Here is a 13,305-nt window from a genome sequence, read left to right as displayed (position 1 = left end):
GAGATGGGAGAAATGACGCAACTTGATAGAACCCTTTTCATACACAGGTGAGGTTGTGATGAGTGGGAGTCTGTTTGCCATGTACATAGAATAGAATAGAATAGAATAGAATAGAATAGAATAGTATAATAGTATTGAATATAATAGGTTCCCTTATCACTGCCTTCTGAAGAGACAATAGTCTTTTGAAAATGTTAAAACTGTTCCCAAAAACGGTTGTTTTGTTACAGTAGCCTATTGCATGGTAAAATGGTAGCCTAATTAATAAGTAATAACATAAGAATTCATCTGTATGGAACAGTTTATTTCCATGGGTAGCTGGATGAGTATGCGATCCAAAACACTAAATATGCATGGGTAGTGAATTTTGCACTTTCTATTGCTCTGCTTGGCCTTCCATAAGGTCCACTATAAGTGACCAGTCTTGGAGCCTCCAACCCCCAACCATACTGAAAACAGATATCTTGCTGTTCTCCACTAACTTGTTGCTGCACTCGTGTATACAAGGTCATACTCGTACTAGTGCCCATAGCAACAGGGGAGGAAATGAAAGGGAGACCAAATGGAGTGCCCGCCTTTCCTGCTCTTTAGCCATTAACTAACATTGAGCAAATATTGAATGGAGAATATCTTTAGTTTAGGCTACAGCTCATCGGCAACAGCAACAGGAGCAGCAGTAAAACCATAAATTAACATCAGCCTATGAGTATGCCTACAACGCATAGGGGGGCTGTGGAAACAGTTGAAGACCAGGCAGAGACCACTGCAGTGGTACCATTGTAACCCAAATTGGCTGCAGCAATTATTCAGCTGAGTTAATGAAGAAATGTGTGAAATGTATGGCAACACCAAAGGTGGTGGCTAAATGAAGATAGTTCACTCAGTCCGTGTACCATTGGAGAGAAAAAAACACAAATGCAATAGCAGCTGGGTCTGGTCTACTTAGTTTATTGACTTTTATTGAACCAGAAAAAAAAGTGAATGGGGTGTCTCGCTTCCTCTTCCATCTCTGACAACACTTAATTCATTAAGGTGATTAGACTTAACAAGGTCTGCCATCTGCAGGCAACATGATTCATATGCTACCTGTAGAATAATAGTTTTTTTGACCAGTCCAACATGTGCATATGATGACATATGACTGCATATACTGCATAATACATTGTTTTCTCAGAGGCTTCTCTTATACCCAGTATCTGAAAAATGAACTTTTTAAATAGTTTTGTTTAAAGACAAAACTACACTTTCATATGTTGTTAGTACAATCAGATTTGCCAACTCATTGTATGAGACACGTTCAATAGCAAAAAGTTTAGTTCAGCTACTCGTCATGAACTCGATTCAAGTGCCGGTATGTCAGATTGGTCTATACTGTCCCCCAGTGGTCATTAGATGACATCATAAACTGGGATCAAATGCCCTAGCTGCAGATATAACCCCCATTTACCCAACACCGGTACAACCTTGAGTAAAGACCTTGAGTAAAAACTGAAATTTAGATCAGTTTAACTTCATCTTACATCCATTGACATGTTTTATTTTCTATTAAGGTTAAATAAATTAAATAAGACATGTTTATGTTATCCACATGTATTTGTCATACACTATTTAAAAAACACAGTTCTCTATTAGCCTGGGTCCCAGTTGGTTTCTGCATCAGCAAAATGTTGGTTTTGTTGACACATCCAATTTTTGTTATGAAGTCAACAATGTATGATGATATATTGTCATTCTGATTAAATGTACACGTTGAAAGACTTCACAGTATATTGTGGTTGTGGCATCTTCCAGACACATACATGAGTGTGCACCAATAATCAGATTTAACATCATTCTGTTACGCGGGGTTGAGCAGGTGAACCCGAGTGCAGACTCAGACGAGGAGACAGTGATGAGGTATTTATTGAAAAGTGATGGATGGGGGGGGGGGGGGGGGGGGCTTGTAGCAGGGAACCAGGAACTGAGGCTGCGGCTGGTGCAAAGGAAGCAGTGGCAGGGTAAGCAGGTCCGAGGCGGAATCCAAGGAAGCATTAGAGCGGAGGTCCAGGGCAGGGAAGCAGGACTTACGAGACAATGGGACTGGCGACAGGGACCGGAGTCAGAGCGAACTAAACTGTGGTGGAGAGAAAAGCAGGATCAGGTTAGGGAAACCAGGCACCACAAGATAATAAGCTCTATGCAGGCACAACTGGCTTGACCTGCAGACTGACTGAGCAGAGGCTATAATCTGACAGCATGGAAGTGGCAGGGCTGAGTATTTGTAGAGGTCTTGATTATGGAACAGGTTGCAGCTGGTGGGGATCTGCTCTGACTCCAGCACACCTGTCTCCACTCACACAATCAGATACACCCACACAGAGGGAGACACAGGATGAGAAGTAGAGGGCGTGGCAGGGGCAGATGTAACACATTCAGTCTGGTAGAGGGTTGCGGTTAACTCTGCACCATTCAGTCAGGTAGAGGGTTGCGGTTAACTAGACATCATTCAGTCTGGTAGAGGGGTGCGGTTAACTCGGCATCCTTCTTTCAATAGCTAAGCGACAGGTAGCCTAGTGGTTAAGAGTGTTGGGCCAGTAACCCAAAAGGTTGTTGGTTTGAATCCCAGAGCCGACTAGGTGAAAAATCTGTCACTGTGCCCTTGATCAAGGCACTTAACCCAAATTGCTCTAGATAAGCATGTCTGCTAAATGACTCAAATGTTAGCTGAGTTAACATGCAAGTCAGTAGGCTATTCTGTAGATGGTGTGAGGTGTATGAGTTATGGTCACAGCAGGAGGGCAGACTTATCGTGTGACTGTCCACCGTATGCTGGGGAAATAAGGTGACTCAGGCTTGAGCTGCGTGTGATAAGTGACATAGATTTTGGAGCGAGATGATTTGCTCCATGCTATTGACCTGGAAGCTTTTTATCCTGCTGACCCCCTGTTGTCCCGTACTGCGCCAGTGGCAGGCCACAACCCCTGATCTCCCTCATTAGAGACTCTGAAAACAAACAGACAACTAAACAACAGTACAAAAGAGGATCCTGTGACAAACCCTCTGCCGTGGCTGGTTGTGTTGCATGAAATCACGTCATGGGCTACGGTCATCCAGCACCAAAAAGCAGGAGGCAGAGGACCAGGCATGGGAGGCACAAAGGACCCACAAGGACCCAGGCGCTGTGAATGGGATTGCTGACAACAAGCCCACAGATAATACTGTTCATTAGGGCATATGGACTAGAAGACGCATATGTGCCATCCAGCAGCATGGCATGGTCTACTCCCTTGTTACCCACCCCCCTACCCCAGCCCCCTCTCGTAGGCTAAAAGCCCCACTACCCATCTGGCCCTTGACCACCACTCTCAAAAACACTGGAAAGTCACAAAGCGTGTTTGGTTTGAGATGGTGCAATTGGTTCATTAACTTAATTGAAACAGTGTAAAAGCTATCCCTATCTCTCTTGGGATGCTGTACATTTTTATTCATAGAAGGCTGGAAAAGAAACCATTTCTCTCATTCTCAACTTTTCGTGTTCAGACTTATTTTAGACCTACAAGGCTTTTCTCATTGATCAGACAGCATGTTATAAGTGTATGGAATATATTGTGTATGAAATAGTTGACTTCTGACCTAAAGTTCACGTTTTTCATTCATGTAGGGGTAATCAGTTTTCAAGTAGTGGTAATCTCTACTTTAGACATGCACAATATGCCTTAGATGAACAGTGTTTTTCACTTTAAAATGAGGTGTGAGGCCTCAAGTGAAACTACAGTGATACATCATTGTGAGTGCATTGTTATAATATTTGCTTTATTTGTGTGTAAGCATGCAGAAAGAGAAAGTATGCACAAACAGCAAACAGGTTAGAGGTTACTTAATGTATGTCAATAGTGGAGATTATGGGCCTAATGAAATGCATAAATACTCCAGGGGCTTGAAAACCGTTTTCATTCAGCACAGCAGCAAAGCCTAATCATGTAGTCAGGAAATCTCCCCTTTGCAGCAGCTTTGCAGACCTAAAAATAAACAAACAATGAAAGCAAGGCCACATAAGAAATAGAAGTCAACCAATACTCAATAGAAGGTGAAACGGATCTATTAAATCTACCATGGTTTACTTTCCTAGAGAGGCATCTTCTGGTTAAGAGGAAATTATGTAGCCTAATGAATGTGTCATTAACTATTTAATATGTCTTGTGATTTGCATACAGTTAGTTTCAGGAAGGCGTAATACCAGTAACACCCAGACATTGTTGTGACAAAACACCAGACTAGAATGGGTTGCTGTTAACAAACTATTCAGTGACCACATCTCAATGGTCAATTAAAATACAAACTATTCACCATGACCATACAAAACAATCTGTATTACTCAGACATAAACAACCCAGAGAAAGAAAGCTGTGATATGATATATGTTGAAAGTTGCTTTATTTAGCTGTTGATACTTTGTATCAAATCAGATTTCCACAGACAGAGAAATCCAATAAAACTTATTGTCTATAGGCCTATTGATCCCTGACCAAAACTAATAACCATGTCCTGCAAAAATGTTATTCAATTATTCATACATTTTATGAGCTAAGTGAGCTACATTGTAAGTGCCCTAGCCATATCAAGTCAATCGTTATTTGTCACATGCACCGAATACAACAAGTGCAGACCTTACCGTGAAATGAAATACAAGTTAAGGGCTTGTATTTACCGTGAAATACAAGCCCTTAACCAATAGTGCAGTTCAAGAAGAGTTAAGAAGATATTTACCAAGTAGACTAAAATAAAAAATAATAAAAAGTAACACAATAAAATAACAATAACGAGGATATATACAGGGGTACCGGTACCGAGTCAATGTGCGGGGTATAGATTAGTTGAGGTAATTTTTATATGTAGGTAGGGGTGAAGTGACTATGCATAGATAATAAACAGCGAGTAGCAGGGGGGGGGTCAATGTAAATAGAAATAGTCCGGTGGCCATTTAGTAAATTGTTCAGCAAAGTTGTTCGGAAAGTATTCTGACCCTTGACTTTTTCCACAATTTGCTTACGTTACAGCCTTACTTAAGAATGTATTACTTTTTTTGCTACATCAATCTACACATAATATCCCATAATGACAAAGTGAAAAGAGGTTTTTATATATTTTTGCAAATGTATTAAAAACTGAAATATCACATTTACATAAGTATTCAGACCCTTTGCTATGAGACTCTAAATTGAGCTCAGATGCATTATGTTTATATTGATCATCCTTGAGATGTTTCTACAACTTGATTAAAGTCCACCTGTGGTAAATTCTATTGATTGGACATGATTTGGAAAGGCACACACCTATCTATATAAGGTTCCACAGTTGACAGTGCAAGTCAGAGCCAAAACCAAGCCATAAGGTCGAAGGAATTGTCCGTATAGCTCCAAGACCGGATTGTGTTGAGGCACAGATCTGGGGAAGGGACCCAACAAATGTGTGCAGCATTGAAGGTCCCAAAGAACACAGTGGCCTCCATCATTCTTAAATGGAAGAAGTTTGGAACCACCAAGACTCTTCCTACAGCTGGCCATCTGGCCAAACTGAGCAATCAGGTGAGAAGGGCCTTGGTCAGGGAGGTGACCAAGAACCTGATGGTCACACTGATAAAGCTCTAGAGTTGCTCTGTGGAGATGGGAGAACCTTCCAGAAGAACAACCATCTCTGCAGCACTCCACCAATCAGGCTTTTATGGTGGAGTGGCCAGATGGTAGTGGCCAGACAGAAACCACTCCTCAGTAAAAGGCACATGACAGCCTACTCAGAGTTTGCCAAAAGGCACCTAAAGACTCTCAGACCATGAGAAACACGATAATCTTGTCTGATTAAACCAAGATTTAACTCTTTGGCCTGAATGCCAAGCGTCATGTCTGGAGGAAACCTGGCACCATCCCTACGGTGAAGTATGGTGGTGGCAGCACAACCTGCTTTAGAGCATTCAGGACCTCAGACTGAGACGAAGGTTCACCTTCCAACAGGACAAAGACCCTAAACACACAGCCAAGACAACACAGGTGTGGCTTCGGGACAAGTCTTAATGTCCTTGAGTGGCCCAGCCAGAGCCTGGACTTGAACACTGATCGAACATCTCTGGAGAGACCTGAAAATAGCTGTGCATCCAGCCTGACAGGGCTTGAGAGGATCTGCAGAAAGAATGGGAGAAACTTTCCAAATACAGGTATGCCAAGCTTGTAGCGCCATACCCAAGAAGACTCAAGGCTGTAATCGCTGCCAAATGCATAGTAAATACTAGCGGTTGGAATAGAGAGATGTGCCCCAAATTCCCTGATCCGGACAGGGGTCTGGCTGTAAAAACACCTAGACAAAAACAAAAGTGAACAGTGGTTAATTTAAGCATACACACTAAGGCAGGACTTGACAGATTAGAGAGAAATATTTGTCATATCCCCCTAAATCAGATGAGCATTTTGCAACTTTGACCAGTGAAGGGGAACCTCTGACCGCCTCAAACAAATGCGTAATTCCAGATTATTCAAGCAGAAATGACACACTTCAAATGGCGAGATGAACAGATTTTGCAGCACAAAGGAAACACTTAAAAAATAGCAAGCTAGGTCAATGCATGTTTTTAATTTGATCTGAATGGTACCATATACATTTATACATACTGTACCTTTCCCACTCCATTTTAGAATGAAATTAGCAACATAACATTTAACAAATCAAAGATTAAATAAACGCCTACCACACTTCTGCCTGGTTCTATTTCCATGATAAATTTAATAATGAAACATTTCATTTGATACATGTAGTTCAAGGAAAATATGCCATTATTGTTCTAAAGAACCTGTGGACTTGGAAAAATAACTTTGCATAAACCAACTTTTAGCATTTGACCAAACTGTGATCTCTAGTCTCACAGCAGTGTAACCGGTGTGAGTGTAGCCCAATCTATTATTCAACATTTTGTATTAAAAGGGATTAAACAAACACTGCAAAATGTCATGGTAACTTTAATTCAACATGATTCAGGTTTTTGGCACTGACACAGGTAAAAACACAGGTCCCCAAGGCTTCAACGATTTTGATGCATAGGCCTACATGGGGCCTTTTGGAAATATCAATATTCTACCCACATTTTTAGTCCGTAGCCTGTATCTAATTTAGAGGTGGAGTTATTTTAGTGTAATTCATTTAACCAATTCACCCATTAATTTAAGTTAAAATACAAAAATATGTTTTAATAGGTCTTTCACTAGAATAAATAATTGTTTTCTGAATAGCATCGTTCACCCATACCTTTACAATTAAATCTGTCACATGTGGAGAAAAAAAAAACATTGATCTGAAGAAACTGCTCATGCGCGAGAAACATCAAAACAAGCACAAAGCCAGCTGTCAAATCGTTGCAACACCGGCGAACATTACACAATGTGTTACTAGGTAAGATATCATTATGTATTATTGTGACTCACCTTACTACGGTTTCATTTGTGCTTGTAATCAGTACGTTAGTTTGCTTGTAAGGGATTCTGCTGGGTCTGTTAGCTAGCTAACCATGCTAGCTAGCTAACACTAAGACCGAAGTACTTCAGACTTGGTTAGCTAGTTAGCTCTCGTTCACCCAAGAGGGCATACCTTGGGCTAGTTAACAATAACGTTAGCTAGACAGTTGGGGTTCGTAAGTTGGACAGAATTTGGTTGAAGGTTCAAGAATTAGCTAGCTAGCTCTTTTAAAACGAGCAAGTTGCATAGACAATGCTAGTCTCAACTGACGCTGAATACAAGCCTTCGAACTTGTTTGTGCACGCATGTTGTTATTTAGGAATGGTCATTGTCTGTTAACTTACAACCCCACTCTCTCCTGTTGGATTTATGCATAACATCACTAACGTTACCCATTTTTTTTATTTGAATTGTTGACACTTATTGTTTAAAAGGTATATACACAGCACATAGACAGTAGTAATTCATGATTGTTGTGGTATTAAATATTTATTTTTTTTACAAAAGAGATCAGCTTTACATGCTTAAATTGATGACATAGGCACACAGTAACTTGTATTAACGTTACAACATTCTGATATTGCTTTTGTATCCATTCAAGGCTTTTAGACGCATCTTCTATTGGAGACCGGATGTGGTGATCAAAGCGTTTTATTTACCAGATAGATCACATCCACCCAGCGCAGAGTTGACCCTCTGACTCACTGTGTCACTGCCTCGGTCATGGACACCGGTTCAGTAGCAGGTAGGACCAGTTCGGTCTCCGAAGAGATGGAGGGGATATGTGTGATGCCAGATATGAGCAACATCAAGTCGGAACACCCAGGTGGGAGTGTGGACGACACAGGTGCACAGAACGTGGCCATGGGGATCAAGTTCATCCTGCCCAACCGCTTTGATATGAACGTGTGCTCAAGGTTCGTCAAGTCGCTCAACGAGGAGGACAGCAAAAACATCCAGGACCAGGTCAATTCCGACTTGGAGGTGGCGTCTGTTTTATTTAAAGGTACCAGCTGACTACCAAGTGTTGATGCACTCTTTATTTGTATTACAATGTGATTTCCATATTTGACCCCAGAAAATCAGGAGATATTTTGCTCCTCAATTGAGCTGAGCTGATGGTTGATGCTATATCTCTTTTGCCTCTTTCAGCCGAGTGTAATATTCAGACGTCGCCCTCACCAGGGATACAAGTGCGTCATGTTTACACCCCATCCACCACCAAACACTTCTCCCCCATCAAACAGTCGACAACACTCACCAACAAGCACCGTGGAAACGAGGTGTCCTCCACTCCTCTTCTGGTCCACTGTAAGTACCTGAGCTCATCCTAAACTAAAAAAGTTTGTCACATGTCACTTACCCTCTTAAACATAGACTACAACCTAAAATGTACTCGACTCTAACATTGAATTATGGCTGCTTGACCTCTGACATGTGACTTATGCCTTCTTTCCAGCCCTGTCCATTCACCAGCTGGCAGCACAGGGAGAAATGGTGTTCTTGGCCAGCAGGATTGAACAAGGTGGCAATGTCCCTCATGGTGGAGTTGTATTTATATCTGTTTGTTAATGGTATATTGATGTTGGGTTCGTTACAACCATGAACAGTCACATAATTAACAGTTGGTAAGATAAGAATAACATTTACTCAAATGTCTATAAAGGGCTTCACAGGTTGACTAGAAATATGTGAAACATGTTACTGACCGCTTTGATGTTTGTATCGCTGTAGAGACGGTGATTAACCTGCAGGATGAGGAAGGCTTCACCCCCCTGATGTGGGCCGCAGCACACGGACAGATAGCTGTCGTAGAGTTCCTGCTCCAGAACGTAAGAACAACAACATGTTGAGACATGCACTATACACTACCGTTCAAAGGTTTGGGGTCACTTAGAAATGTCCTTGTTTTTGAAAGAAAAGCACTTTTTTTCTTTCCATTAAAATAACATAAAATTGATCAGAAATACAGTGTAGACATTGTTAATGTTGTAAATGACTATTGTAGCTGGAAATTGCTTTTTTTTTAATGGAATTTCTACATCGGTGTACAGAGGCCCATTATCAGCAATCATCCTGTGTTCCAATGGCATGTTGTGTTAACTAATGAAATGTTATAATTTTAAAAGGCTAATTGATCATTAGAAAACCAAAGAGGACAAGTACATTCGTGTCTAGTTTGAGAATCGGACGCCTCACAAGTCCTCAACTGGCAGCTTCATTAAATTGTACCTGCAAAACACCAGTCTCAACGTCAACAGTGAAGAGGTGACTCCTGGATGCTGGCCTTCTAGGCAGAGTTGCAAAGAACAGCTCTAGTTCACCCAAGAGCGGGCCTATCTTGGGCTAGCTAACAATAACGTTAGCTAGACAGTTGAGTTTCATCTTTATTATTTCCTTAGACGTATTAGCTAACTATCAGTAATCGTAAGTCTGACAGGGATGCTGGCCTTCTAGGCAGAGTTGCAAAGAAAAAGCCCAATCTGACTGGCCAATAAAAAGAGAAGATTAAGATGGGCAAAAGAACAAACACTGGACAGAGGAACTGCCTAGTGCTGAAGCACGTAAAAATTGTTTATCCTCGTTTGCAACACTCACTACCGAGTTCCAAACTGCCTCTGGAAGCAACGTCAGCACAAGAACTGTTCGTCGGGAGCTTCATGAAATGGGTTTCCATGGCTGAGCAGCCACACAAGCCTAAGATCACCATGCACAATGGCAAGTGTCGGATGGAGTGGTGTAAAGCTTGCCACCATTGGACTCTGGCGCAGTCATCTGGCAGTCCGATGGACGAATCTTGGTTTGGCGAATGCCAGGAGAATGCATAGTGCCAACTGTAAAGTTTGGTGGAGGAGAACTAATGGTCTGTGGCTGTTTTTCATGGTTCGGGCTTGGCCCCTTAGTTCCAGTGAAGGGAAATTGTAACGCTACAGCATACAATGACATTCTAGACGATTCTGTGCTTCCAACTTTGTGGCAACAGTTTGGGGAAGGCCCTTTACTGTTTCAGCATGACAATCCCCCAGTACCAAAAGCGAGGTCCATACAGAAATAGTTTGTCAAGATTGGTGTGGAAGAACTTGACTGGCCTGCACAGAGTCATAACCTCAACCCCATCAAACACCTTTGGGATGGATTGGAACGTTGACTGCGAGCCAGACCTAGTACCCCAACATCAGTGCCTGACCTCACTAATGCTTGTGGTGAATGGAAGCAAGTCTCTGCTGCAATGTTCCAACTTCTAGTGGAAAGCCTTCCCAGAAGAGTGGAGGCTGTTATAGCTGCGAAGAGGGGACCAACTCCATATTAATAACTATGATTTTGGAATGAAATTTTGGGCAAGCAGGTGTCCACATACTTTTGGTGATGTAGTGTAACAACCCAGCAATTGACTATTTCAGAGATATGCAGCATACAGTCAGATACTGTTACCTAAAATGTACATAAGACAGGAAAACACCACAAATAACATTAACATACTGTATACCGTATGTATTGTTGAATCCGTTTAGCCCAGATGCTTTTCTCACCAATGGTCTCTTCCATGTCCTCTTCCTTTAGGGAGCGGACCCCAACCTGTTGGCTAAAGGCAGAGAGAGCGCTCTGTCTCTGGCCTGCAGCAAGGGATACACAGACATCGTGAAGATGCTCATCGACTGTGGGGTGGATGTCAATGAATATGACTGGGTAGGAATGTTACATCAGGATTTTCATCTGTATTCTTGTGTATGGCTTAATTTTAATGTACAGTATGTCAAACCAATCATAGAGCAACATTTGTTCCTGTTGAAGATTTTACTCTTACGGTTTCAGAATGGAGGGGTTCCCGTTCTCTACGCTGTCCATGGAAACCATTTGCGTTGTGTGGAAATTCTCCTAGGTAAGAACTGCCTGACTGAGGGGCTGGAGCATGTACAGTAAGAAACGAAGCCCAGACTGACCTTCCATTCAGCAGACATACTGTACTAACCAACCGCATTGGTGGCAACTGTCACTTTCTAGATGATGATTCTATGACTTTTATTAACTGAGACAATATGTTGTGTTAAAAGCTTGGTCTGCACTGATTTTGATGAGATATGTTGCTTATATTTAGGCTGTGTTGATCCAGGCAGGTCTGTAATCTGACATCTTCCATCCTTTCCTGTCACAGAAAGTGGCGCCGACCCCACCATTGAGTCTGACTCTGGCTTCAACGCTATGGATATGGCTGTGGCAATGGGCCATAGGAATGGTATACAAATATGCATCTCATACAGATCATATTTAGGCTATATACTTCTCATCATGAAGAACAAGTTCAAATATCATGACTAAAGAGGTCTTGTAGTCTAGCCATACATACATAAAGTGGAAATATAGCATTTATTTATTTGTGTTATGCCCGGTCTACTTTCATGAAGATATTGTGCAGCGAGATTACTATCTTGGAATATGTTTAAAGAAATACAAGGGTATTTGGTGAGTTCCTTCTAGTCCGTGTATAACAGGAATCCCCCCCCCCTTCCACATCCCCTCTTCCACAATCAGATTTCTGTGTTTTGATACAATTATGCAAATGAAGCCATCTTAGCAGGATCTCCTCTGATTCTAACAGTCTGTTCCACTGGTTCCACTAGGATCAGAAGTAAACTTTTTTTTATAGTGCTGTGTATGCCAAGGATAAACATGTAATCTGTTATGGTATCAGATCCCACTTTACAAACCATGCTCAAAATAAGCCCAGTAGCTGTTAAGATTTCATGACTTGGATGTTTGTCCTATGGTATGAACAGAGATTTAACGTTTAAAATGCTGGTATTTTGGCACTGTAATTCAATGATATTTTCTCAGTTTGAGGATAGCTTTAACTAACTAGCATTCCTATTTACATTTAATGAACCCTACCAGATACTTGCCTTTTTTGTTTGCTCAATACTCACCAAACTTTCAGACATTTGCTTTTAATTTTTTCTAACTTCTAAAACCTCAATCTTTGCATGATATCTCTGTGCAGTAGTAGGCTATGGCTGAAACATGTCTCTCTTCTCTGACCAGTTCAACAGGTGATGGAGGCCCACCTACTGAAGCTGCTGATGGGGATCAGAGAGTAACCCTTTAACCTGGGGCACAAGAGGGACTGCCTGTGAAGGGAAATACAGTGGACACCATAAAGAAATAAGGCTGAGGATGAATGTGGATCATGTTGAGACTTCTCTGTTAGGGTGAAGTACAGGTGTGAATGGTTTTGATGAAGCATGTTAGTATTTATGGAGACATGCAACTCAAATGTGTCAGTTTCAGGCCACCGTTCTGGGTAGATGCCCTTTTCTTTGAGTTTAGTTTGTTATGATGTAAATAAGTTTTGAGCCAAATGCTAATGTAAAAGTAGTGCTTAAACCCGAACGTCTGCTCTAATCATGCATTGATATCAATGGAAGATTTTTGTGAAAGTTAAAGTGCACAATTTTTATTTGAGAATTTTGCTCCTCAAGTAACGGGTAAACACTATAAAGTTGGGATGAAATTAAGTAGGTCAAATGGATTGCTTTGGGAAAAATGTGTGGATGCTTCTGTAGGTAGAATGTTTGAATTTGTTTTTGTTTATGACTGACTTACATTGGAGGAAATGAGTTGTTTTCAAGTAAAAAAGAAACCGCACACTGCTCTTGATAGTATCACTGATATTTAATAAGCTTATCGCGTATCGGCCTCACGGCCCTAGTCAGAGCTTTTGTTATTTTATTTTAAATTAGCACCCTTATGTAGACCTAGCCCCACCCACATCCGTTCCACACATCGAAATGGGTTGGAGGCGAAGGAAAAACAAATAAATGCTACCAAATATAA

The 13,305-nt window shown here is 41.4% G+C and overlaps 1 protein-coding gene across 3 annotated transcripts; it reads left to right on the top strand.

Moving 5' to 3' along the window:
- Positions 1-7,300: 7,300 nt before the first annotated feature.
- ankra2 (ankyrin repeat family A member 2) lies at positions 7,301-13,305 on the top strand. Of its 3 annotated transcripts, none has more exons than XM_036976984.2 (9): positions 7,301-7,413; positions 8,078-8,482; positions 8,629-8,787; positions 8,936-9,001; positions 9,211-9,308; positions 11,038-11,163; positions 11,290-11,356; positions 11,630-11,710; positions 12,514-13,305. In XM_036976984.2, the coding sequence occupies exons 2-9, from the start codon at positions 8,200-8,202 to the stop codon at positions 12,567-12,569; spliced, it is 936 nt and encodes a 311-aa protein (XP_036832879.1). In that variant the 5' UTR covers positions 7,301-7,413; positions 8,078-8,199; the 3' UTR covers positions 12,570-13,305. The 3 variants fall into 3 exon arrangements, with proteins under 3 accessions (XP_036832879.1, XP_036832876.1, XP_036832878.1); XM_036976981.2 differs by having other exon boundaries at positions 8,936-9,019; XM_036976983.2 differs by having other exon boundaries at positions 7,305-7,413; positions 8,139-8,482; positions 8,936-9,019.

This window comes from Oncorhynchus mykiss, chromosome 5 (genome assembly GCF_057628025.1).
Source record: "Oncorhynchus mykiss isolate SJ-2025 chromosome 5, ASM5762802v1, whole genome shotgun sequence".
NCBI lineage: Eukaryota > Metazoa > Chordata > Actinopteri > Salmoniformes > Salmonidae > Oncorhynchus > Oncorhynchus mykiss.
The sequence above is the reverse complement of the archived record's forward strand: the minus strand, read 5'-3'. Positions and strand labels throughout refer to the sequence as shown.

Bases quoted from the DNA above. Each gene is read 5' to 3' on its own strand.
- ankra2 (XM_036976981.2), top strand. From the start codon at position 8,200: ATGGACACCGGTTCAGTAGCAGGTAGGACCAGTTCGGTCTCCGAAGAG. The intron at 8,483-8,628 runs GTACCAGCTGAC...TGCCTCTTTCAG, and splicing joins GGCGTCTGTTTTATTTAAAG to CCGAGTGTAATATTCAGACG. The intron at 9,020-9,210 runs GTGGAGTTGTAT...GTATCGCTGTAG, and splicing joins AGGTGGCAATGTCCCTCATG to AGACGGTGATTAACCTGCAG.